The sequence below is a fragment of the Rhea americana genome, unplaced genomic scaffold, assembly GCF_003343005.1.
Source record: "Rhea americana isolate MKP2758 unplaced genomic scaffold, rheAme1 scaffold_231, whole genome shotgun sequence".
NCBI classification, from domain to species: Eukaryota; Metazoa; Chordata; class Aves; order Rheiformes; family Rheidae; genus Rhea; species Rhea americana.
The window spans coordinates 98,759-125,424 of NW_028186348.1; the positions used below are offsets into that span (position 1 = coordinate 98,759).

The 26,666-nt window shown below is 45.8% G+C and overlaps 1 protein-coding gene across 1 annotated transcript in view; it reads right to left on the minus strand.

Moving 5' to 3' along the window:
* Window positions 1–8,402: 8,402 nt before the first annotated feature.
* Window positions 8,403–26,666, minus strand: part of ST6GAL1 (ST6 beta-galactoside alpha-2,6-sialyltransferase 1) — a 57,576-nt gene continuing 39,312 nt past the window's right edge. Inside the window, exons 2-7 of the mRNA XM_085306082.1 lie at window positions 26,525–26,651; window positions 24,193–24,874; window positions 20,139–20,236; window positions 14,205–14,306; window positions 12,347–12,521; window positions 8,403–10,474 (exon numbers count right to left, since the gene is read on the minus strand). Coding sequence (XP_085162208.1) covers window positions 10,233–10,474; window positions 12,347–12,521; window positions 14,205–14,306; window positions 20,139–20,236; window positions 24,193–24,823 — 1,248 coding nt within the window. The 5' untranslated portion in view covers window positions 24,824–24,874; window positions 26,525–26,651 and the 3' untranslated portion in view covers window positions 8,403–10,232. The remainder of the gene's footprint in view (window positions 10,475–12,346; window positions 12,522–14,204; window positions 14,307–20,138; window positions 20,237–24,192; window positions 24,875–26,524; window positions 26,652–26,666) is intronic.

The window sequence follows — 26,666 nt, forward strand, 5'->3', positions numbered from 1 at the left end:
GGGGAAATGCAGGGGAGGAGAGACACAAACACGCTTACATGGCTGAGAAGATATTAAAATGGTGGTATTTTTCTCCCAGTTTATTAAAAACAAACACGAGAAAACGACTGACATCGGCTTTCCACGGCACCGCGTGCAGAGGGACCGAGCACAGTGACAACGACAGCGCGATGCCGCGACCCGCTTTGGCCCATGCTCAACGCCCTGGGGTGCTTGGGAAGGCGGCAGCCTCATCATTTGAACTAAAATTCACAAACTGCATATAGGCAGATTTCTCAAACCGGTAGGACTAAACTAAGTTTCTTCAGAGCAGAAAACTATCAGGCTTGAGGTTTCCTCAACGCTCCCACTCAGTTCGAGAAGTGACTCTTCATCGCAAATAATCTATTCCTTAGCTTTTAATGAGAAAGTTGCAATGATCTAATTGGTATGATAATACATACCAGAGGCTGTCTGCAATTTAAAATACTGTTTTTCTCTGTGGGCAGTATCTCCATATGGAGTGCAGAGAAAAATGCTGTGGTTTCATTTCCCCAAAATATAGGCATTTGAAATATTTATGCACTGTTTTGGGAGGGTTTTTGCTCAGCCAGGTATCTAGAGGTATCAACTTATCAGTTGAGAGGGAGAAACTGAAGAATAGTTGTAGTAACAGATGTTAAAATGTTAAAAAGCTATTTTTAGACTTCTGACTGCTTCGACTATTACACAAATAACCCGGCAAACAGTATTTGAAGCAACTGTAAAAGTATTTATCAACAGAAGTGAACCTGAATGGGTTGGAGAGAAAAATAAAACACAATCTTGGGAACTCAGTTAAAGAAGGTAAATTTTGTTAAACAGTAGCTGAATGAAAGAAAACCATTTTCATTTGCAGGTGCTCTTCAGTTTGGGTGTGAAGATCCCCTGCTGTCTGTAGCTGCTCACATTTTTAACCAGGTGCAAGCATTCCCAGCATCCCAGCTCCGATCCGTGCTCCACGCTCCTGAAGGACATTGCTGCACTGGCAGAAATGCAGACTCTGCAGGGCACGCAGGCACGCAGTACCCGGGGATTTCCATCACACCCCAGAAGGGAGGAAAGGGAGGCTACAAGGGGAGCAAACAGGAGTCCCTACGCCTTGGCAACATACTGCGATAAAACAGAGACGTGCAGCCCACGGGCCCAGCGTAGCACACGGTCATTTAGCCCTTATCAGCAAAGATTAAATGATATTGCTTCAAAATTGAAATGTAATTCTATATCAGGCTGAAAGAGCAGAAATATTATATGGACGTGCAATTCTGGTCGCTGTCACTGAGAAGCTTGCACGGTGGGGCAGCACCACCAGCAGCAGCACTTGGGACGCAGCGAGTTATCCCTGGGGCCGGAAGGGTACTTGGGCCTTTGGAGATACATGCTCGACCAGCCTTTTTTTTTTTTTCTGGGAACGTATTTCACAACTCCATGCCATTCCCCAGTTATTTGCTCTGTACATTAGCAAATAAACACCGAGCAAGGTTTTGATGTGGAAAGGAAGTTGAGCAAGCCTGCGGGGAGCTCTCGGAGCACACCTCGGGCACGGAGCAGCAAACACTATGGACGTGCCATCTTTGCCAGGTAAGAACACAGCACCGTCCATCTCCGGAGACCTCCTCTGACCTTCCCTGGAAGGCTCTCCCAGGTCCTTCTCGCATAGCTTTAGAAAATGGATAAAGGCACACGCACTGTGACAGGCTTTGGGTCCCTACGTCGTAAATGACAGCTTTAAAAAAGAATAAAATTATCTATCAACTTTCAGTCTCGACAGACTTTTCTTGTTCTTAACCTGGTCGCAAACTTCCCAGGTTTCAAGATCGTCAATGAAAAAGCAACCAAAAAAAAAAAAAGAAAGAAAAGAAAATTTGTATTTCCTCTCTTCTGTTAACCACCTAGGGGGGGGATGTTTGTTTCCATAGCACTGGACTAGTGGCTTTTTTAACTACGCAGCTTTAAACGCTGATCAGCTTTGAACACCCAATTTTTAAACCCCACAGAAAATAGTCATCAGATAGTCTCATCAGATAACAGGATCACACTTAACGGCAAACAGACGTCAGAGCTGTAACGTGGGAATTCACTGGGCACTGTAAGACACCGCCTGACCTCAGCTGTGGTTCACGTTCGAGCTCGTGGCCCGTTCGTGCTTCTTCCTCCCAGCCTATCACGCAGCCAGGCCCCGAGGCCTCCTGAGAAACTGCTATTAAACGCTGTCCAAACAGGTACAAAACAAACACGCACGCACCAAACCCGGATGCATCCTACGTGGTGGAAGCTAATTTCTTCTCAGACTCCCAAACCCTGGCCAGAAGCAGAGCCAAGGCCTGATCCAGACCCCCCCACCCCGAGTCGCTGGAAATCTTCCCGCCCTTTCACAGTGCTCGCGAAGTCGTCACACGCGCCACGGGGCGGCAGCGGTCGGTCAAACAGAAACAAGAAGGCAGGGAAGCTCAGCACAAGGGTGCTGCTGACACTAGGAGCTACAAGAGAACTGACCACGAATCGAACCTAAAGCCATTTCCTGTATTGTCTCTTTTATGGCAAACAGCAACAAAAATAGCCGATTTTCTGACACACCACTTCCTTGTTCACACGCACCACCAAAACTACTTACGTGCAGTTTTCTCTCGCTGTAGCAAGAACCCTACGTTCCCTACTGCGTAGGACAGCGCCGTGCTACAGCACCATCATCGTATCTCGTTACCAGATGGAAGTGTAAAACTAACACAGACGTATCAGAGTAAACGAGGATTTCTTCGGGGCTTCAGTCTGGGTGCGTAGGCCTGGGCGGCAGTCAGGGGGCGAGCTGCACGCAGGGCTGGACGACATTGTGGCCGTGACGCCTGGTGCCTCCGCCAAGGTACACGTTCCAGCTGCAGGCGGTGTGATGTACCCTAGGCCCACCCACGCTCACCCCTTCCCTCCTCGTTTGCTTTAAACCTCTTGAGATCTGCCATCCGGAGAGCGCTCGTGCCTGCTGGCTCGCGGGACGCAGCGATGGAGCGCACCGCCTGGCTGATGCGGGACAGAGGAACCAGTTGAGGTTCACGTTCACGAGAAGGGAAACCTGGAGTTCGGCACCATTCCCACTTGGGCTGCGCCGAGGCCGGGTGAGCACCCCAGCCGGCACGAGGCAAACGTGCCAGCACAACTCGTGCAGGGTCAGCAAGTCACTGCAACAGTAAGCATGGAGGCTTGGTTTATGGTCACGTACCTTAGCATCGCTCGCTGTGATGTGCGTGTCACATCACTACATGCCAAGCAGCCATTCCCACTTCCCTCCTGCCCATGAACTGCCACAGTTCAGTTCAAGCCAAGCCAAATTGCCGTGGGCTGGCACTGAGGTCTTGCTGTCTGTCCTACAACTGCAAGACACGGTCAGACACGTGCTTCTTCACAAGACAGCAAAAGCCCAGAATCTCCTTTCCTACAGCTGTGTCATCTCCACCCAGCAGGAGAACCAAAGCCACGTGGATCAAGATGCCCTATCTCATTGGCATAGCGCAGATCTGAGCACAAGCTGAATGTGGCAGCCCAGAGGAGACAGCTGGCCTCATGTCAGGCAGCTCTAAAGGTGCAGCCGTGCTGTTTAAAGGCAGTAACACCTGCTCACTAACAGCTAGCATCTGAAACCTCAATTTGGAAACTAAAAGGACAGGCCTCCCACAAGAAATGAGTATTAAACCGAACCTCATGCCAATACAACTGAAGAGCTTATGAAGTCCACAGGAACTTACTTCATCACAAAAACAGAGAAGATGGTTTCAGTTTCTAAGAAATTCCCTCTGCCAGAGGAAGAAACAGGCAACGAGCAGAAAGATCTGCTGTCACTGATGTTCTTCAGAGCAGCACACGGGCATTTATGTCATGCCAGGGGCACGATGAGCACACAGCTGTACTTACCCCTCTGTACTATCTCAATATTTTCATAGCACTGATATGAACTTGTTCTGCACCTTCAAGTAGGGAAATATTTCTAGTTCTAACCTCTTCCCCTCACCCCCTTTCCTTCTTGATTTACTGCCATCTGAATCTTAGAGTTATAGAGAAAGATTTATAGGTGACTAGTGTTACCTAGCCTTAGCTGAAATCAGGCCTCCCATCAGAGGGCAATATAGACAATTCAGGGTTAACGTATAAATAAAAGCCCAGAAGACATGGCTGGATGCGTCACAGAGTCGGAGACCTGCTGAACACACACATCTCATCCACGCACCGGAATACAGCTATCCATAGCATTACCGCACACCAGTCAAGAGCAAGAATGTCAAATCGCTATCGTGTCGCCTGAGTCACTCATTGAGCTTTTTCTGCAAACAACGCCTTGGATTTGAAGTAGGAAGAGTACAGGATAAGAAACTACTGCACTTATTTATGTAAGTTAGAACTCTTATTCAGCTATGAAAAATACGGGGAAAAAAGCTTCTCTGAATACAAGTTAAAATTAACCTGGACAGGCTCAAACCAGCTGCCATGACAGTCCTGTTTAACAAGATTAAGTTGCTTCCCATTCAGACTGCTTTGAATATCTCAGTTCTAAGTAAATTTCTGTTTCCCTTAAATTCTCCAGCTAGGAGCTTGAGTCCCGATTCACAGAGCCCATACAAATGGCATCAAAGCGGATGGTGTTTTCCCTGTGTCACAAGAATGAGTTTCCAAACAGATGTTCCAGTTGGTTGCTAGGAGCTTTCTACAATATCTAGAAAACACTTTTCCTCTAACAACAAATTGCTTCGCCGTTTGGCCCAAGTAACAACATGCATCAGAGAACATTTCTGGAACAGAATTAGTGACAAGCTTGGCTCAACATAGTTCAATCCTGCCATTATAACGACCACCTTGTCGAGGGTCTTATGCACCAATGCAATAGAATACGTAGGAGGAGTAATATAACTACCGATCATTTTTAAATCCTTCATGCTGATGGAGGCAGAAGCTAATCCTGTCTCTCACCCAGATGTCCTACTGACCCACATGAGCCAGAGGTTTTCCAAGCTCTCTGCATACCTGCTGGTCTGCTACAGCAAATTATTTTCTACTCCAGGGTCTTTACAAAGCTACATGAGGTTTTAGAATTCCTTAAAATTACAAGCTACTAATCCACAGGCTAAACTTCAGCTTTTTCACACACGAAGAACAGCCAACAGCTTCTGCTGCAAAAGGTTTTGTCAAGGGCTTAAAATCGAGGTGCCTCCTGAAAGCGCCTTGCTGTTGTCTTTGCTAATGACTCTCGGGCCAAACAGGAAAAGCGCTGCAAGATTTTTTCATGAATGGAAATAACAACATTTCAAGCTGGTTTTGTTCCCAGAAGGACAGCTTTCAGTGCACACTGACAGAACAGGCAGCACGCTCAGAGCTGGCATCAGACAGTGCACTGAGTTCACAGTGTTTGGCAAAGTACCTCTTCCTCTTCGCACAGCCCTGCTATCTGCTAGGAGTTACTTGCATCAAAATAAAACACTTTCAGTCTACTCCCTCTGCCACTTTCCTCCTCTTCCTCCGTCTGTTTTTTTTACAGCATACTGAAAATCATTCTCACCAGTACTACCATACATTAGCAGTATGCCAGGGACTTCCTGCCAGCTCCTGGGCTTCTGCACTTAAAAGCAGTTGCTGCAGCTAACTATAGGGGACCCATCTGCTTGTCCCCTCGTGCTGGCTAACATACTAAAGTTTATGCAGAAAACGAATGCAACACTAGATTAATTTAGCATTACAATCCTTACAGATGCATGTTCTTTGGCTTTCACAAAACTACTTTGTAACAAATTGCATCAAATGTACATTTTTCCAGACCATTTCTGGGGTTTTTCCCTGTTCGCTCTTTTATCCTTACAAATACCCCTGCCAAAAACAGAGATTTTAAACATTTTTTTCCTCCAAAATATGCATTAGATTTTTTCTTCCCTTGAATTTGTTGTGTTTGTACGTTGAACAAAGTTTAATGGTAGAACATTAAACGTAGGAGAAGCTCTAAGACTAATTTGACCATCAAAAGATGCAATTAATATGAAAGTCTCCCCTTCTCACGCATGAATTCACAAGGTAAGTGTGGATGGCAAGAGAACAAAGATGTAAACAGAGGCTCATACAAAACAAGGAGACCCCACACTCTACTAAGCCACCTCAACCTTCTGCCCAACCAGGCAGGACCGCTTGCTCTCTCACTGAAAACACCCTGCCTTTTGTCACATGAAAACCTGCCAGGACACATACTTGAAAAAGCAAATAGATGAACAAACAATAAGCCTGGAGTTTCAAAGCTCTTCCTGTAAGACTAGTTGGATTACAGCCTGAAATCCCACCTAAAGGTAGAGCTGACATCCTTGAGGGTAAGTAGAAGCATCTCAAAAAGTAGGATTAAACTCACCTATAGAGAGAAGGTATTTCACAGTACTTAGATGAAAGATAGTGTGTCATAGCTGATCACTGCAAGGACTCCTCCCTTCTTCAAGGGAGCTCTGGAAAGAAGCCTTCCACCTCCAGCTTGAGAACAGCAGATGAGTTGCAGGTGACAGAAGCTAAACTCCAGGAGACATTGGCTCAGGCACAGTTTGTGCTATTGAGATGACCAGAGTCTTGAGTACCAAACCTCAGCTTTCCATACCTTTCACAAAGCAAGGCTGCTAATGCGGTCAGTGTTTTTAGCTCAAAACCAGAAACAACTATTATTTGCCTGTAAGAACTGAGCAAACACCAAAGAGGAAAACTTACCAGTTATCTTTCATCTGCATTTTAAAGGCAAGCTAGAAACAAGCCTTTCCTGCTCCTTCCACATTCTGTCTTCAAAAAGGAGCCCTGCTCTGTGGATGCTGAGAGAACTGTGGCTCTTTCTCACCTGGAGTGAAGCTCAAGGCAGGCTGGGTCACCACCTTGCTCTCAGCAGTTCTCAATTAGCTCATTAACACCGGGCAACCCCATCCTGCACAGGGGCCATGCAGACAGCTCCCTCCTAAGAGCACTAATTAATATCCCCTATGCCCCCTTCAAGGCTCTTTCCCACCTTCGTCCCCCATACACATGCGCACCAGGGCATCTCCCTGTGTGTGGCACCCTGCTGCTGGAGCATTAGCTGGGGTGCATGATACACATGTCCTCCCTGCACACCTGCTATTTAAAAGCAGAGCTTGATCCCTCTGTGCTGTACTCTGTGACCTGAAGCACATAGAGCTGCTGCCAGAATTTAAACACAGAAAAAACCACCAAAGTGCAGGGCAACAGAGCCAACTGTGGGAAGAAGCCCCCTCTTGCTTGTACCCGTTGTTAGGGTGCACACAGCAAATAAAGGGGGTATGCTGCCAAGGTGGTGCAGGCTTGTCCCATGCGAGTGCCATTGTGTGTTGTTTTAAACATTCACTGTTGAGAAATCAGAGTCTTTTCAGAGCTGGTTCCCACTCAGCCACTCTATTCTTGGGGAGGTGGAGAAGGATGTGTTGACTCAGGTGTGTATAGCTTAAATACTTTTTTTTTTCCTTTTCCTTCTGCAAAAGCAAAACAAAACACACACACAATTTTGCCAGACTTGACAATGAAAGCTCTCCTTCAAAGAAAATAAAGCCCAATGTTACTCTACCAGTAACATACTATCATTACTTCTTTGCATTTCATAAGTATTTTCCACAGCATCCACAAGCCTTCTGACAGCTGCACTCGCCTCATCTGCTTTAGATTCAACTGTTAAAAGATAAATCCTTGGCACCTGTGGTCATGATTTGCTAATATACTTAAAAGCAGAGAGGAAGAAATGGTTTCTGGGTGGAGTATTAGGTCCAGAATAGTTATTGCTCTTTATTGCATGTTAGTACATTGAAGACTACACTTTTTTTTGTAAGATGGGTATATTTATTAAGAGGGAAAAATCCTTTCATTTTCTAATATCAACTCACAACACAGTTTCTACTGCCTTGTCTAAGAACAAAAAAACCCCATGCACATTTAATTATCAAAAGCCTTATCAAAGGTAAAGATCTTCTCCAGAAATCATCTCTATTTTTAGAATTCCAGGTCTTTCAAATTGTCTTTCAAAATCTGCATCTGTGAGGTTTTCAGAAGGGCAAGCAAGGACAGCTATGTGTTCCCAAGAGTCCACACCTGGAGAGGAGACATCTTGACAATGTTTCCCTACTGACCTACTGTCTTACAGAAATATACTTTCTCTGGATGTGTAAGCAGAGCTGTGGAAATAGGTAGGGTACTAGATAACATCACGTTTAAACTTGAAATCAGGACAGTTCAGTGGTGATGCCCCAGTTGCTACCACCTTTGTTTTTCCCTTTCATTCCCTTTCCTCTCCCCTTCCCTTTGAGTATTTTGCAGACCATTGCTTCTTCTAGTGCTACAGACTCCACTTGTCCTCAGGGAGAAGGAAAACAAATGAAGTCATGGCTGCAGAGGAGTATTTCTGCAAAATATTTCTGGGAAACATTCAAGAGTAGAGCAACAACTGTCAAGAGGCTTTAATAATTTTTAATAGGCTTCCACTACACCAAGAGATGACACCATTCCCTCACTCCCCACATCTCCAGCCTTGCCAGCCTTTTCCCACATCCTCCCCACAACATTGTGAAACATCTTTTGAAAGACTTGGGCACTTCAGACAGCTACCTGGAAATGGCAGCGTTATGCACGGAGAAAAAGCTGTTCATATCCTGGAGGCACTTCAGGAGAGACTTCAGGAGGCACAAGGCTTTCGTTACAGCCTGTTATTGCCCATTAACTTGAACTTGGCTCTTCTAAATACCAAATTTGCCTTTACTTGCAATGTATACTAGATCTGTATCTATGCGGCCAGCAAACAAAATAAAGAATGGCTAACGCTAGTCTACTTTAAGTTGTCATGATTCCTGTAAAAACTCTAGAGTGCAAGTGGATCACGCACTGGATCTGGCCAGGATTCCTAGCCTCACATTGGACATGTCACGCCCAGTGTAACACTACCCCACCACATAACTGAGATGCGAGTGTGCAGAAAGCCAGCTTTACAGCTTGCTCTCAGTTTGAAATGTGGTGGCTGCCTGCTGGGGGAAGCCAGCAGGAGAGCCACACTCCCACCACAAAGTGGGCAAAGAGCTGCTGCCCCTTACAGAAACAGTCACATGAGCAGCACCAGCTCCAACTCTCCTTGCTCCAGTGTGAGCCTGCTACTAGTCTCCCAGGTCCAAGTAGTAGCTATATTACACCAGTATCAGCAAGGCAAGAATGGGCCAGTGGCTTCACAGGATTTATTTGAAACTGAAGAAAGCTTTTTACAGACATCACAGAACGCAGCAGTATGGAGCAGGACAGGTGAGGATGCGCATGCTCCTCACACTTGCACAGAGCCTGTGGAGGGGCCACTTCCACCACAGCATCACAGGAGAGGCTGTGTACAGCTGCAATGGAGGCAACTTGTTTTAGGTTCCCATTTATGTCTTCGGGGCACAAAACAGATGTTCCATTTGGGGAACGTCTTTCCCAGAATGTTTCACAAAAGAGCCTTCTTCTGTACCAAGCAGAACACTGTACTGGAGAAGTTAATGTTCACATAAATTTATTTTAAATGATTAAAAAAAGTTAAAAGTTTAAAAATACCTTGCATGAATCACTGAATGGTGAATGCCTTCCCCTTCATTTGCTAAAGCTACCAGCATGATTTCAGAATTCTTAAAATTTGAAAGAAAGTTGCCATGATTGTTCTGTTCATAAAATCAAGTATTTTGGACTAAGAGGTTAGCTTATCAGTACCCAGCCTTGACAGTGTTTCCATAAGTCAGCCCTACTCCAAAGGGCTTCAGGGCTATGGGATCAACTTTTTAAACTTTTTTCTTGTTTTTAAATGGATCAGGTTGTCAGCTGTCATAGTCCCTTTGAAGCAGCCTGACTTGCATCAGCATTTGATCCAAACTTGGGTGACGTCGGCTTAGAAAGCATCTCCTGCGTTTCCTGTTCACTCTCATCGGTCGAGATGCTGACATCCGTTTGCAGCATGAGCCCGGCTCCACGAGGAGCAAGCCTATTGCAGCGGCTCGCACATACCGAGTGGACATACCGCAACAGGGTCTTAAAGTTCAAAGACGGCATGCAACAGAAGTCCTAAAGCAGCTGTTGCAATACAGAAGAGCTGTCAAAACACAGCAGCGTTTAGACCTAACAAATTTGACAACCCTGATTTTAAAAGTGCTTTGACAGTCGAGAAATGTCAAGAAAAACGGCTAAACACACCACAGACTGATTTGTTAACAATGTACATTTCGGAAGCCGGGCAAAGTCACTTTCCCGTAAGTGTAGATGTCCTCGTCTGTCCCTTGGTTTATGTGCTTCACCAAGTTTTTCTCGAACAACAGGGGGTGGTAAGCCCCCATGGTACAGGCACGGTCGTGGAACTTCTGGTAATAGTGGCAAATGTCCGTCTGCCGCTTGGAGGGGAGAAATTCGTACACATGCACTTCGCCACAGAGAGCCATCATGATCACAATGCCTACGGAGCGAAGGAAAACAGACATCCCCAGTTAAAACGCAGAACTAGTCAAACACCTAGGCGAGACGAGACAGTCGAGAAAGAAGTGTCCCAGTCCAATGGGACTATATTCTGAACCCTCTCTTGCAAAGCACATGGTCAATCTGACTGGAGCAGGTAGTCTACCATGATGGCCACACCTAAAGGCCAACATTTAAGACCGCTGCCATTCTCCAGGACCTTCACGGAGACTTGAGCATCTGCAGACCACGTGCTACATTAGCTGATGCAAATTGCCCAGCTCAAACCTGCTTGGGTAAGCAGAAGTGAGACCTTCCCTTTTTCCCACTTGCCTCCAGTTATTGCAGAAGATACAAAAGTGACAATGCTTGGAGATGGCTCTTAGTATGAATGCACATAGGTATTGAACAGAAAGCCACTCTTCAAGCTCCCACAACTTCCCCGAGACAGAGCAGTGCTGCCCTCATGTGTCTTCCAAGAGGCACGCTAACAACTCTGGAGCCCAGAGGCCAGAATCACACACAACTGTGGCCAGAGAGTTGACAGAAATAAGCCGTTTTTGTTGCCTACATAGCCAAAGTGGTACAAAAAATAGCAAGAACGTCCTAAGGAAATAGAACCAATGTACAACATCCCATAAAATTCATGCACTATCTCAGAGACCTCAGGGACCATGGTCAGAGGAACACTGAATTCACAAGACATGAGAGGAACCCAGTGTGAAGCCACTTGTTAAAATAAGGTGCATTTTCAAAACATTTCCTTCCACCTTTTCAAATGACAATTCTCCTCTCCACTGAGCCTTCCAAAAAGCCCAGAGTTGCAAACCAAAACTCATTTTTGCTCCCTTCTGTCCACTGAGGTTACTTGTTTCAATGAGGGCATAACAAAGGAATTTATTATCAGACTGGGCCAGAGCCCTGCCTTCAAGCCCCTACTTCAGTTCACAATGATTTTGCTCCTGAAACCAGTGACGGTACTGTTACGCTGTTGTCTTGCATGTATCCAAGTAATGATGTAATAGGTGGCAGGCAAGAGCAAAGAAAAAAACTAGAAGTTTAGTTGGCAGAAATAAGAAGTTCCTCTGTTTACACACATGTCCACATGTGCCTTTGCTCCTCTGGCAGGCACCTCAAGACAGAAGTAGAGCAATGGTTGAAGTACAGCACTTTGATAGCCTCACGGCAAACAAGACCATACTTCCATGCTCTCACTTCAGGTACATGTTGGTCCCAAAAGGTTCACTCCTTTAATTTAGCTGATGATGAGATTTGCCTTCCAATAAGAAGGAAAAGCTCTGCAACAGCAGAATGTAAAATGAGCCTCTTCCCAGAGAGGCTGAATTTAGCACACTGACAAACAGAATTAACATGCTGAGCAAGGGGGAACATCACTGACCTTTTCAGGGTGACTTTTCAGTCTGATCATCCCCAACCCTCCATTAAGTCTTTAACTATATACAAAGCAGGTAAACACTCAGATTTCATCTTTGGTAGACATGTTTATTTGCCTGACAAGATCTGAGCCCGCAAGAGCCACATCCTTCATCTCAGCACCCCATGCAAACTGCTTTGGCTCTAGAAACTAAACAAGCTAGAAAATATCTTAAGGTTGCAATCTGTTCTCCTGCTTCCACGGGGAACCAAGCCATGTTTCTAACTGCTGTTTCAGAGGGGTGCTGCAAACTGCTTATTTTAACACCACTGAGCTGCTACTTTTAAGATAGGAAGCTTAATTTCTGGCATAAGACAAACACTGTAGAAGCAACTCTGGTAAGCTCTTGGCTTTGAGCAGCATAAACCTACAATTGTCTTTAAAACAGGCACACTGTTCCTGCAAACTGAAGAAGAGTCAAGATGGTTATTGTCTTACCAAGCATTCCTGAAGAAGGTGGATTAGGCTGAATGTGCTCCAGGGAATTCTCCTGCAGAATATCCCAGAGTTGCCACTGCATTTTTGGATTCAGGATATAAAAAGGCTGCTCAGGATGTCTAGTCCGATACAGCTTGTAGTTTTCAAAGAATGTGTAGTCTGGTTTTCTGTACCACTGGAAAATAGAATGAGAAAATCAGAGCCTTATTTCCAGCATGCTCTTTCCCACAATCAACGTTAAATAAGATTGCTTAAGATGACTTGAGCTGCTGCCAAGGGAAAAAGGTCCAGCTATGCCTATACACACATACTCACACCGCCCTGATCCGCTCTTCGGATTAGCAAGGTGATTCGCCTCGGCAAAGAGAGTGAGAGGAGCCAAAACTTCTCTCTTTGGCAGTGAAAGACTGTTAAATGAGATTAGCCTCATGTGTAACTTCAGTCTACAACCCTAGTCTTTTGCTAGAAATATCAGCCACATTTTTGCATTCCTGCTTGCAACACACACCCTCTCCTGCAGCTGGCTCCTCTCTACCTGGAGTCCACAGCTGCACCAACACAACTGTTTGTGACTGTGCTACGAACCAGATCAAACAATGGATCTGTCTTAAAAAGAATCTGGAAATAAAGCTTGAGCCAGAGCAGTTCTCTGATCAGGTTGACCACACAGCCACTGCAACCAGGGAAAGGGTAGCAACCACAGCAAGACGCTGGGAAAAGCAGCAGGAGATAGAATCATAGAATGGTAAGGTTGGAAGGGACCTCTAGAGGTCATCTAGTCCAACCCTCAGCATAGCCCCGTACAGGGATTGAACCCATGACCTTGGCATTAGCAGCACCATGCTCTAACCAACTGAGCTAAATCTGCCCCTACATACTAAGAGAGCAAACTAGGACATGATGATAAGCAGTCTGTCTTACATGTTATCAGACTCTGTCCCTCAGCACTCTCGCGGTACCAAGCATCCTATTCAGATGCAAGTGTCTTCAGCATAGCCTTACAAAACAGGGTGAGCTGATTTGCATCTCAGCACTTTCCGTAAAAATACGGAGGAAGAGTTTGCGTTTTCTTAAAGTCCTCTAGAGATTTTTACCTATGCTACAAATATTGCATCCTCATTTAACTTGTTCCTAAACACGCTGTACAAACACCTAGTGTCTCCTGGAGACGTGGAACTAGACACAAGGATAAACATCGGTGAGAAAATCAGAAATAGTAGTCCAGGGAAAGGAATGGCAAAGGCCTCTGAGGCACAGAAAGAGCCTCTAACAAAAGCAGGGATGGGCATATTCACTCCTGGCTGCATGCACCCTGGATTAGCCTCCACAGTGTTTCACTTATCAAATAACACTCTTGCACTCAAAAAGCAAAGGGAATTCTAGAGGGATTACGACACAGAGAAGAGACACATTCACTAAGATGTTCAGAGGGTTTCCTAATACTTTCATAATGCATCAAATATCTCTTACATCTGACTGGTGTCTTTAACTATCCAAGCGTCTACTGACAACAAATCTTAGAGCAACAGGCAGAAAGAGGAGCTCAGTCCTCTGTGGTTATTTTGCAACAGCTGCAGCCAGCAGCGATTCCCCTTCTGTAGTGTCAGCCCTGGGAAAGTCACGGTGGTGACCTGCTTGCTACATTTGGCCCCAGGGCCTTCACAGCCTTCTGGAGAGGGTGTTTCCATTGGGTACACACAGGCAGGGGATATTTGCAGAAGTACACACGGGTACAGCCCATGGTAGTGAGGAAGTAAAGAACGGTTTTAACATGCCTGCATACGTTAGGAGGAAGTGAGTTAACAGAAGCACTTCAAAGCACTTGAATCTAATTTTACTGGCGCGAACACGGCCTTACCTCATGAATATCTGCATGATACGGTGCCGGATCCCAGACAATTAAGACTCCAGTGTTATATAGCGCGTCTGTCAGGAACTGCTGCTCCTCAACAGTTACCAGCTTGAACAACAACAAATACAATACATACATATTTGGTTTGCTATCGAATAAGCAGGCAGTCAAGCTGTATCTGTGGATGTTTTAGAGCTGCAGCCCCCCCACTGCTGGCAATTGAGCTGGTCCCACCACACTCATGCAAGGACACACTTCCCGGTTACGTCATTCCAACGCGTACAGCAGTCCTACGTAGGAACAAAGGATTCAGCAGAGAGTCGTGTGAAAAACTACCATCGTGCTTTACAAGGAGGTTATCTCTACCAGTCTTTAATAAAAAGCAAGGACAGGACCCACACAGCGGCTCAGCTTGTACAACAAACTCCATTGCTAGAACTACCAAAAGCGAGTGAGAATATAATCGCTGCCAACCAGGCATCAGGACAGTCCAGTACCAGCCTAATGCAAACGCGCCGGCTTTAACAGGAATCTTGGTTACGTGGCACCACTGGCTGCTTACGGGGCGATGCTACCACCCCACAGTGCAGGGGCTCTGGGGGAAGAGCACCAAGCATGAAGATCTAGATTTAATTAAGAAAAAAACATCAGAGAAGAGACATTTAAACACGACCAGCTCTGCAGCTGTGCTCAACTTTACCTCAGGTGTACATGGCAATTGTTCCAAAAAGCTCTGCCCATGGTTAACACCTCTTCCTGCAAGACCACTGGCGCAGGAGAGGGGACACGAGAGCCCACACCGTGCATGTTACCATACACTGAACGGCCCGGGCTCCCCAAAGCTGCGTGACACCAGCCAGGCAAGGGGGCTTGAACCCTGGAAGCACAGTGACAAGGAGGAAGGCACTGTAACAGCAAAGCCCCGTGAAAACAGCAGCAGATAGCAACTGCTCCACCAGGCCTGGAGTGCAACAAACTTTTCCAGATAAGCAAAATAATTCCAGGGGAAAAAAAAAAAAAGAAAAAGAAAGAAAAGAAAAAAGAAAAGAAAAGGAAAAACAACAGAAGCCCTACCCTGTATGCTTTAGATACCTCTTGGACAACTGGCATGACTCTTTACATCTGAGTAATTCAGGTTTGCAGCAAAAGCTAAACGCAGTCAGAATCAAATGAAACAGGGACTGATCCTCTGTCGTCCCTTCCCATAAGCACAGTCCATACAGATGCAGCTTGTAAACATCTGCTTAAGAGAAGCGCTGTCATAAAAATCAACTTCCACTTGTCCTGGTTTTCTCCTAGGATCTAATTAAGAGCTGGGCAATTTATCCCTGAGTACCCAAGGTGCCTCTAGCAGCCAACAGTTTTTCTGCTTGTCCCCGTAACACGGCACAAGGGCAGTCTGGCCAGCCCAGATGTGCGCTACTCCAAACCACAAAGAGCTGCCTTGCATCTGCTCTTAATTCCAAAGGATTAGCCTTGACCATGGGTACCGCATGGCTTCATTTCCTTCTAGCAGTTAAAATATCTAGGTCACTGGTTAAAAGCATGCCTCCAAGCTGGAGTTTGCAGGTGTGAACCATGCAGTGTGAATTTTTAACCCAGTTCTGCCAATGCCAGAAGCACAGGCTTGTGACAGAGGGAGGCGAGGCAGCTGGCTAGCCCTTCACTGGGGGAGAAAGGGGAACGAAGCACCACGCCAGCACTGAAGCAGGGCTAGCATCATCAGTATTTTAGTTTCACTCCCTTGTTTCTATCCAAAGGCTATAAATCTTTCAGGAATTTTTTCTGGTTAAAAAAAAAAAAAAAGATGACTGATGGGAAAGGGGGGTGCAAGAGAGATGGAGCATCAGTGATCAGAGAAGGGAAAGTTTATTGGGAAAGGAAAGATTGACCAAGTACAAGCAAGCGAGTTAGCAGAGGTACGCCCGCCTCCGAGGAGGTGCCCACTCGCACCACAGCGGAGGAGAAAGAAATGGGGTGGCAGCACCTCCACAGCTGTAAAGCCACTGCCGTTGCTTTCCCTATACTACGGCACTGGTTCTTTGTAGCATCAGTTTAGTTGCCTATCCGTCACTCAACCAATCTACTCCAGGAATCTGGCTCACTAGGTATCTTTAGTGCCCATTTGTTCTGTTTAATAGAGTGACTGTGTCTTGCCAAGCAGCTAAATGTCATTTAAGTGGCTACCATACTTACTTGTCTTTCCCAGCTGTTCTGAACCTAACTAATTAACTAATTCATTGATTTCCCAGTTAGAGCTGTTATTTAGACAATTCACTGTCTAGGAAATATCTTGCTGATGCAGCACCTGCCTCCCTGCTATGTTTACTGCCCATATCAAAACGCATTCCTTCGCTCTGGAGCCACAGTCATGGTCTGTAATCCAAACACGGGCCCCTTTCCCACCACTGTCTCGCTATCTCCTTTCTCTTCCTCCCTACAGACTCGTTTGGCTGCGTTTGCCGTTACTTGCACTGGGCAGAGCGTGCGCCCCAGCGCTGTGCGGAGTCAGCCTCGGAGAACTGCAAAGGGGGGCTGGAGGAACGAGGTACCACGCTCCTTCGCCAGCTCTGCAAAAAGGACCCAAGTGCTACATAATGGTGCTTTCCCTTTCCCCTGAAGTCTTCAGCCGTATTTCTTTAAGATGCAAATGCTGTCCCAGAACAAATCTGTCTTGCATTAGACGCCAAGAAAAAAAATGCTATTAAAGGAGACAGTACATATGTAACAGGGAAGGTCTAAGGAAATAAGCATGGTAACATGGAAGAACTTCTTTATTTAGTCAAACTACCAAGCTTAAACTAACTACTGAGATTCTCCTCAAATCAGAGGATCCCAAATTTCCTCTCCCAGTACTATCTTATTAACCTTTCTCTTTTAACACAGATGCAGAAGATATCCCACTCTACTGCTAAAACCATCTCCTCCTCACCCCAACTTTTGCTAGAAACTGGTCAGCAAACAACTGGGGACTGTTCACCTTGACTGTTCTCAGCTGGCTCTAACTGACTGTTCTCAGTCTGTTTGGTTTTGCTCATTACATAAAATCACATTAAAATAACTGTTAAGCAACTTTGGGCTGCTGGCTGCACATGCCACAGGGATACTATCTAATGTAGACTAGTTTTGACAAATTAGATTCAGGATATCTTATCTCCTTCATTTTAGGAATGGACTGAGCAATAACAGGAGCCAACATAACAGCAGCCAACCCATACGCCCACCTCCAACATAAGAAAAGCCAACTCCAGAACAAGAACCACCCACACAGGTACTAAGCACAACCTGCCCAGCTGTGGCACCAGCTTCAGTACACGTCTCCTTTGGTGGTGAACCTAGCTGGGAACCCCTGCTAGCCTACCGCCCTCCTGTGCCAAACGCAAGTGGTCCTCCAGCTGCTTTGGGGCCCCACGTTCTCACCAGGGACACCTACAGCAGCCCTCCGTGAGGTAAGGTACAGCTCTTGCAGCAAGGCTGAAGGCAAAATAATGGTAACACCAATAACAAGAAGGTGGCTGACCAAGATGTTGCCAGGAATAGAACTGCATTGAAATATGCAGCGTGTGAATAAAAGCACAGAATAAAAACAAATCCTCCACCCAGCCATCCTGGGAGACGACAGGGACTGCGCTTAGAGCAAGCCCCAGTTCACAGTTCTGCTTAGAAACTACAGAAGAGCAACTCCTGACTTATTCTCACGGGACTTTTGCTAGGCTCAACCCTGCATTTCTGCTATAGATTTAGCCTCTAAGAACTGCAATAATTTTGCTCTCCCTCTAATCACAGTTTTCTAAGCTGGTGTCTCCATTTTGAGGGGATGATGGCAGATGAAGAATGTCACCCACGGCTGGAGGCTGATCTGCATGGAGAACAGATGCACTGTAATTACATGGCTGCAACTACACTGGTGTTCAAGCTCGTACTTAATCCAAAATAAGAGCAGTCACAGAAAAAGTTATTACTGCTGCATTACAGCTGTGCAGTTATAGTGGTGTTGTTCTCTGTGCAGATAACCCTGGTACAGCATAGGTCACATAAATGTTTTCACTGGTAAATGACTTCATATCACAGTAATGTTCACTATGGCCACATCCCCAGAGAAAGCCTGCTTAAGCAGTAACACCTATCTAACATTACAGAAGTACACACAGAAGGAAAAGATACAGAATGAAGAGGTCAAAGGGGGCAGAGGAGGAAGGATGATAACAGCCAGATGTTTGCTAAGAAAAGATTGCCTCAGGAAGGACAAACTGTCCCACTTCTGAATGCTGTTTTAGCGCAGGGGAACTGAGACACAAAAAGCAGCAAGGCAGAGCACCGTAGCAAGGGGAGAAGATGAGACCCAGTAGGAGAAACAGGTAGCAAAACTGTTTGTACAAGAAGTAGGCATGTCTTTCAAGAGAAACAAAAAATGAGCTAGGGAAACTGGCTGAAAGCTAGCCAGACACTGGCTCCACATCCTTCCCTTTAAATGTATGGCCAAGATCGTAGTGCCACTATGAGAAACTTCAAACCTCATTCCACAGCAGTGCCTACAGGTCCCATCAAACAGGAGCAGACAAGACAGCTCCAGGCCTACAGATCTCAGCTTTGGGATGAAGAAAGCATCCTGTCTTACTGCTTCTGGAGCGCATTAGCTAAGTTTCAGTCCTTCCACATTCTCTTGTTTGCATCCCTTATTCTTCATGGTCCTACTGGCTCCTCTTTTCCTGGATTTGGGGGTTCTCTTCTCTGCACTGCAATGCTGCAGCAGTTTTGACCTATGTGACTTGGCCCAATTTTGCATTTTACTCTCCCCTTCCATTCTCTCCCCAGCACAGACTCCCACGATTTGCATTTGAAAATTTCTCCAGAACAGAAAAAACCAGACAAGCATTTTAAGTGCAACAGGCATATGGAAGCAGGACATAAACAATCTCCTAGGCTGTACCTAGAGGAGCAAGGGTCTGTGTGGTGGGTCTCTCTCAGCCCCTGAACAGCTGCTTTACTATCCGCGACACTGCATTGCTAAACTTGGCTCTTAAAAACTGAGAATCTACCTCAAAGCCTACTGAAATCAGAAGATCAGTCAGCACAGAGTGCCTCACCTCAGGAAACAGCTCTCAAAGAGCCAGCAAAAACTACACTTAGTAAGTGATGCCTTGCGTTAAAAGGCACTTCCTACCATGCTCTGCACCAGGGTCCTGGATGGATGGAGGGAATCTCCGATGCACACACGGAAGAGTTCATGCACCCTCCTGGCTCTGTGCATGCTACCGCTTTAAAGCTATGTCCTGTGCCAGTTATCTGCAGTTATTTAACAACCCTGGTTAATGTGTTATCCACAGGGTCTGCAACATTGTTGTGCAAAGCAGAGGCATTTTCTTTTTTAAAACCAAACAAACACCCTTCAGCCTTCACATTCCTCCTTGCGGCAGGCACAGCTCACCTCTTGAAACACTTTAGTTTGCTCAGCTGCATGAGCTGAGCTGCAGCACCCTGCTCGCGCCTCGCATGCCCAAAGCACAGCAGCAAGCCTGCAATCAAGCTTCATAGAGCTGGAAAGAAGATTTTGGCCAAGCTAAAAATTAAATTATCCTCTGCCTTCAGTAAATTGCAAATAGGTGAATGCAAATTAGCAAGCACATGGCAATTTAACTGCAGAACCTCAGCATACATTTCATCCTATGGGGAAAAAGCTTTGTCCACTGTCACCCTTTACAGGGGAGGTCAGGGACCCATCCTATACATATGGGGGGGGGGAGAATTGCATGAAAACCTTTATTTTTCCCAACTTCATTTTAAAGAAATCCCAGCAGCAGACAAATGGCAGCTTTTAGAGCACAGAAGTCCCATACGGACGTTGCCAGTGCAGTCTGCCATTCCGCTCCCAGGGAGATGAGGGAGATGAAGACATCCCTGCCGAGCTCGGCGCCTCTGGCACGCGTTTGTCAGACCCACCTGGGAGTTAACAAGGCGAATTGTCGTCTTTTCCCCTACATCTTCTTTAAATCCCCTGGTAGGAGCCCCATTAAACCGTAGGACCGCATCATGGCTGTCTGAAAGCAAAACAGAGTGAAAACCAGTGAGCTAACAACTGTCTTCGAGACAGGAAAGAGATACATAGTAGGTCATTCACTTGCATTTCTAATACAATCTGGCTACTCACAGAAGATTTTCTATGTAACTGCTGGAAACAGCAAGCCAGATTCTGTGAAAGAAGTTGTCGGCCTAACTTCACGATCAATACTTTTTTTTAAAAATCCACTTTTTAAAAACCACCACCTGTCTGCAGGCTGAGAGCGCAGCCCTAACACCTAGCGTGCACAGGGAAGTGCAGTGGCCCTCTTCCAAACACATTATGAGGAGAACACTGATGTGCAACTAATTTTCCACGTGGCTGGCTGCAAAGTAAGGAAGTGGGAAATCATGGAAAACCAGTGTCCTCTCTTGGAGCCTGGGGGAATACCAGGCAGCAGAGACGCACATGTCCTCCACCCGGACACCCCAGGCTCGAAACCTGCTGACTAGACCTTCTACCCGCTCAAGGGGTCCCGGCCGTTCGCTTACGCGAGCGCCTCCAGCTTCCCTGTGCTCGTGCAACGGACACACGACTGCAGCTTGTTCTAGCTGCAGCTGATGGCACTGGAGAAGCAACCAGCTCCTCAGATTATGACAAAACTGCTCGTGCTGTCCCGGACCAGCTGTGGAGCAGTCTGACAGTCGTGATCGTTTCCATGAAAAAAGGGGAGGTCACACAGGCAATTCTGGAAGATCAGTAACTACTTGCAGAGAGAACTAGTTTCTCAGACAAGTGGGTCTTGTTTAGAGCCCTTCCAAAACAACACACAAAACCCAGAAAAATGATGTTTCTGAATACAAATGGTGTCCACATAGAGAAATTTTGTGGCTACCATTACAGACCCTTAATTCCACGTCCTACCTTATACTTAGGTCAATGGAGCACAATGTTATAATTTCCCCAGGCAATTTGTGCCAGAACCAAGTGTTACTATGTCCTAAATTTATACTTCAAAATAGTGTTTAACAAATGCCATTTGATGAGTGTCAGCGGAGCCCAGCACACACAGAGTGGCTGGGTCTCTGAGAAGCACTCTGGCTCCAGGTGGTTATGTTGACACTCAGTATTTCCCCTGTCAGATCTTTCACTGGTGATTCACAACCTCCTCTAATGCCAAGCATCCACAAAGATAAGGAACTGCCTGTTCACACATTTCTCCTCCATCCACCCCACCAGCCTTCTTCCACTGACTAATTGCTCATTTCACTTCTTAAAGCAATCACTGATTACACACAGCAAATACTTCTTGGGCCTTTAAGGAATAATAATTCAGCAATGTGTTGTGCTCATCCAAGCATAAGCAAAAGCTTAATTTTCAGCATGCCTGATTTACTACCTTTTTGACAACTTACTCCAAGGGTGCTGCCAATGCCAAGGTCATGGGTTCAATTCCCATATGGGCTACGCTGAGGGTTGGACTAGATGATCTCCAGAGGTCCCTTCTAACCTCATCATTCTATGATTCTATATCTTTTCCTACACGGAAATAGGTTAGAAAAATTAAGTATATAAACACACACGCTCCCCTATATCCTTCTCCATACAGAGCTCCCAGTTCAAGGGGTTGTAGTGGGACAATTCTCTAGGCTTTAAGTGCCTAAAACTTTGCACAATCATTAGCAGAGATGACCTCTCAAGCAGAAGGGTTAAGGTTTGAGATTCGGCCGTGAGGCAACCTAGCCAGGGACACCAGCAGGGGTTAATGGAACGTGCCTTCGGCACATTAGACAACGACCTTTTAACAATTCATCCATGGCGATCTGGAACAAACTGGTGCTTCAGTTTAAAAGACAGACTAAGAGACTGGCTGCAGGGACAGTGACACTGCTTTGCATGCCTGAGGTGCTTTCAACCGTGTAGCAGTCAGAGCACAGCCTGTTATACTCTCTGGTTACTTTTTCTGGTTAAAAAAAAAAAAAAAGATGACTGATGGGAAAGGGGGGTGCAAGAGAGATGGAGCTGAATCCAGCACTTTCATGAACTGAATTACAACACACTACGGAAACAACCCCAACATCTGCAGATCCTGAGAGGATCCTGTTATGGAGGAGCAAGCTGGAGTCTCATATCGATATGCAGGAGTCTATCAAAGATGTCTTTGCAATCAAGGCACCTCTGTCACAGCTGTGTCATTCTGTGTTAAACCAAAAAGACTTGGGTCATTTCTGCAGAAGTCTTTTTCGTAGCATCTTTCACAACATCTTAACATCATTCTAGCACCTGCCCACCTACCTGGTAGAGCATGCAGAAGTTTAGGGGAGGAATTTTGGAACAAGAAGCAGAGCAAGCCCTAACCTTCCCAAGAGCTCCTTGGCACTATGATTCTGAAAGTTTCTCCTAGGTTGTCTAACAGTAACATATTAAAGGGCTATCTGTCTAGTTCAGAGAATGAAGATTACTTCCAGCTTTGTACAAGCAAAGGGACCTGATCCAACAGATCACTTACAAACGCTTTGAAGTCTGAGAACAATTTGTATAGAAGGGAACATTTACAGGCTTTAAAACTTCAAATAAATATGGTCAGGTATAGGAATTTGCAAACTATCACCAATCTTTGTTTAAGGGAGAGATAAAAATAGAGCCCTCTAAAGATTTCTTTTGTAGTTAGCCTTGCATTTGAGCAAGAGACAGTCTTGTCCTGCTGGTTAAAGTATCTCTTGTTCTGTGGTAATTGGTAGATCCAGCTGGGGTAAGGAAGAGACTCTGAACCAGTGAGGTAGCTGCAGTATAGACACCACAGCATGGCCCTGTGATCAGCAATTAAGCTTTGCTGCTCTTACAGCAGCAAGGGCACTCACTCGAGTCAAGTTTGAAGGAGCATCTCACACAGCCAGCTCTACACTAAGTATATTGGCCAAAGCTGTGACCCAGAAAACTGGCAGAGCTTCACCTGCACTAGCTGTGGGCATCACGACCGCTTAGCACATCAAGGCAACGGCACAGCGCAGGTCATGGCCTTCTGGGCCACCGAGACTCAGCTGCTGCCTCATGGCTCAGGACAAGTACTCTGCAGTGCCACTTTCGAAACCCATGATCAAACGAACAGGATCACAGCACGGCTGCAGTTGGAAGGCACCCCTGAAGACTGCCTAGTCCAATCCTCCTGCTCAAAGCAGAGTCAACTATAGCAGGTTGTGAAGGACTGCGTCCGGTTGGGTTTTGAGCACCTCCAGAGGCCTTTCCCTTGAGAGCTTTCCTTTACTTCATTCCCTGAAGAATGCTTTCCAGTTGTTGGCCTGCCACAAATGAGAACCCTGAACATTACTCACCCACCCCGCACCCACTCCAGGAACAAACACAAGACATCTTCCTGGCTTCCGGTACTTGTTCTATCTACTATCAACACAATCACCAGAGCTGGAAGAAGATTTCATAGGTGTACACTATTCAGGATGGAAACACCTACACATAAATCCTTAACTCCCTCAACTCAACCTAGCCCCCTCTACTCCCCTGGGAGTAGGCTTGCCTATTTGGATAAATATTTCTATTTCCCGTTTTCCTGCTGAAGGAGGATCATGTTATAGCCCAGTCAAAGCTTCACAAGTTTCCAGAGTTGAAACTGCAACTTCTTTATATTAAAATCCTTTCCATTTTTACCATTGAGAGACAGCTGCTGCCACCAAAGGCTGATCAAGAGAGCTGTTATGGCCACATTTAGCCCAAGGTCTAACACTTCACAGGCGCTGTGAGCACACACAGTGAGGCGTGGGCCCCCAGAGAAGAGAGGAGTATCTAATTATTACTCCCATCTCCTCCTAAGTTGCAGTGTTCACTAACTATAGGAGAGTTTTGAGGATAATATTTCAACTTATTTATACACGTTTGTAACTAAAGAAAAGACTTATCAGTAAGAGTGTGATCATGGATCTCTTCTGTTTAATATAAGTTATTAAACAATGTTATTTGACTTTATCCTAGAAAAATACCAACCTATTTCTGGTCCCAAATGAGATGATTTCAGAGACCCTGCTGAGGACACAACAGCACAGCGTCCCAGGCGGCCGACCACTTCATCGAGGCTCTTCCTTGGTAGGTACTGATGCCATGCAGAGGTATTAAATGGATCATCTGACCCCTGTATCATCGTCATGTTCACCCTGTCTCGCAGCTCGCACAGCAGCTTCTCTGGGCTGAGTTTAGCAGAGTTCCTCTTCCCACTGTAAGTCACGTTGTACTTGTTCATGGACAAATAGTTCCTTCTGACCTTCTGCAGCCTGGGTATGAGATTCTTGGATGAACTGTCCTTATCCCACACCTTCACAGAGTCTGCTGCTTTCTTGGACTTTTCCACTGACACAGAGCTGCTGCCTTTTACTTTATTCTGGTTACTGGGCGAAGTGTTGGGTTCCTGACCCATTTCACTGGCTGCTTCACGGAAAAAGCCCTGTGATTTAACTATGTTCCATTTTCCAAAACTCCTGTGAACCTGCAAATCATCACTCTTGGTCTTGAAGAAAACATAGTAATTTCTTCTTGTCTCTCTCCACAGACAAACTGTCAGAGCAACCAGTAGCACCACAAGAACACACATAAATTTTTTCAACACATTGACGTGAACCATAGTGTACGGTGCATCCAAATGGGACAATTAACATAGGGCACGAAGCTGCTCCTGGGAGAGAGGAACATATCTCAAAGGTGTGTGCATATACACATGTATTTATATATATAAACTGGAATTAGGTGCGTGTGTGCGCGCAAGGGGAGAGGACAAGGAGAAAAGAGGCAATTTTAAAATTCTAGGTCATCTAAATTTCTTATTTCAAAGCCCACCACTGTAAATACCAAATGAGAAGACTTGGCAGGACTCAGATCAAGCTCCAAACTGGCTATTACACCATCATATGCTAGATAACAGTGAGCTGAAGTCACTGCCAACAACAGTCAAACAACAGTTAAGTTTAAGACAGCACATATCACACTAGCAGGAGGTAAAGTCTCCATTTTGCTTTCCTTTATTCTCCAAGTCCAGCCAGTCAAAACCCAACATCCCAGTACTGGCATTTCCAGGACTCAACTTCCACTTGACCACAGGCATGAACAATAATAAAAATGATGTTTCCAAATAATGAAGCACATAACTGTGGAAAAAAAAACCCATGAGTTCGTGAATACTAGGAGTTTCACTAGCCCAGTGCTGACACATCTGGTGACTTTATAGGAAACTTCTGCAAATCTGCAGCGGGCTGAGTACATCCCCAGAGTGAAGCCTCAGCAAACAGCTGCTGAGAGCCAATTAATCCACAGCAAGGTTTGAGGTGTGTTTAGGCTTCATGATTGTGTTTCGATAAATATTTTTTCTAGGATATATTACCCTGAAGAAGCAAAGCAAGAACCTGTTGTACAGCATTGCCTGTCCTCATATTAATAAACAGTTCCAGCTCCCATGACATGTATAGCAAAGAGGGGCAATTCAACAGGCAGCAGTGTGCAAAGGGCATCTCAATCTAGTGAGCACTATGGGCTGGTGTAGGAAAAAATATGCTGAAGTATAAATGCCTCATGACTGACACATGGGACCACAGAAGACAGGAGGGCAGCTGCTCACCTCCCTGCATGGTTGCTCCTGGATGTGTTGTTCTGAATCTGCTTCCAGAACATGGGAATGGTTTGGAGATAGCAGGCGCTGGTAGGCTGTGACCAGGACTGACTACACACTACCATGTCTATCACCTAGGGACTTCTGAGTGCTTGGGCCAGCTTGCAAACAGGTGGAGAGGCAGAGAGGGAAGGAAAATGCACATAGCTCTTAAAATTGACCATTATCACCTCAAAGGTCCTCTCGTTCTGCCTTAACACCTGCGCTTTTCTGCGTAGGTCACCCAGAAATGTTTCCGAGTCTTGCTACGAGTGCGGAGTTGCAGCCATTCCCTCACTCCAGACTCTGCACCCTTGGAGCCGTGCTCTTCTTACTGTTCCAACAGACGTGCAATTTCAGTCTGCACCTGCCCACTCAGGCAAACCTTGGTTTGCCCAATATTTGTTTTTCCAGCACAGAAAAGCACTGGCAAGAGAAAACTCTTGGAAATTAGCCAGCCTTCAGATCTCCGCACATGCCTCTTCTGCAATGCTGGATTCCCTAGTGAAATGGTGTGACATGAATTGCTGCCTTGCTGTGCTCACTTTCAGTAGATAGATCAAAATACTCGGATCGCTGTATCTCTTAGAGAGGCACTGGCAGTAACTCCCTCCTTGAACTACCCATTGAAAGCAAGCTCAGCTGTAATATTTTAGAAGCCACTGACATGCTAATATATAATACCTGTTGGATAAAGCAGTAGTTTTCCAGCTCAAGTCATTTTTGGTTGTTCGCAAATTTTCTTCCAAGGGTTAAAGCAGGATATCACGAAATACAACAGTTGAGACTTACTGAAGAGTTCAAGAAGCACCTGCAGAAAAAGAGA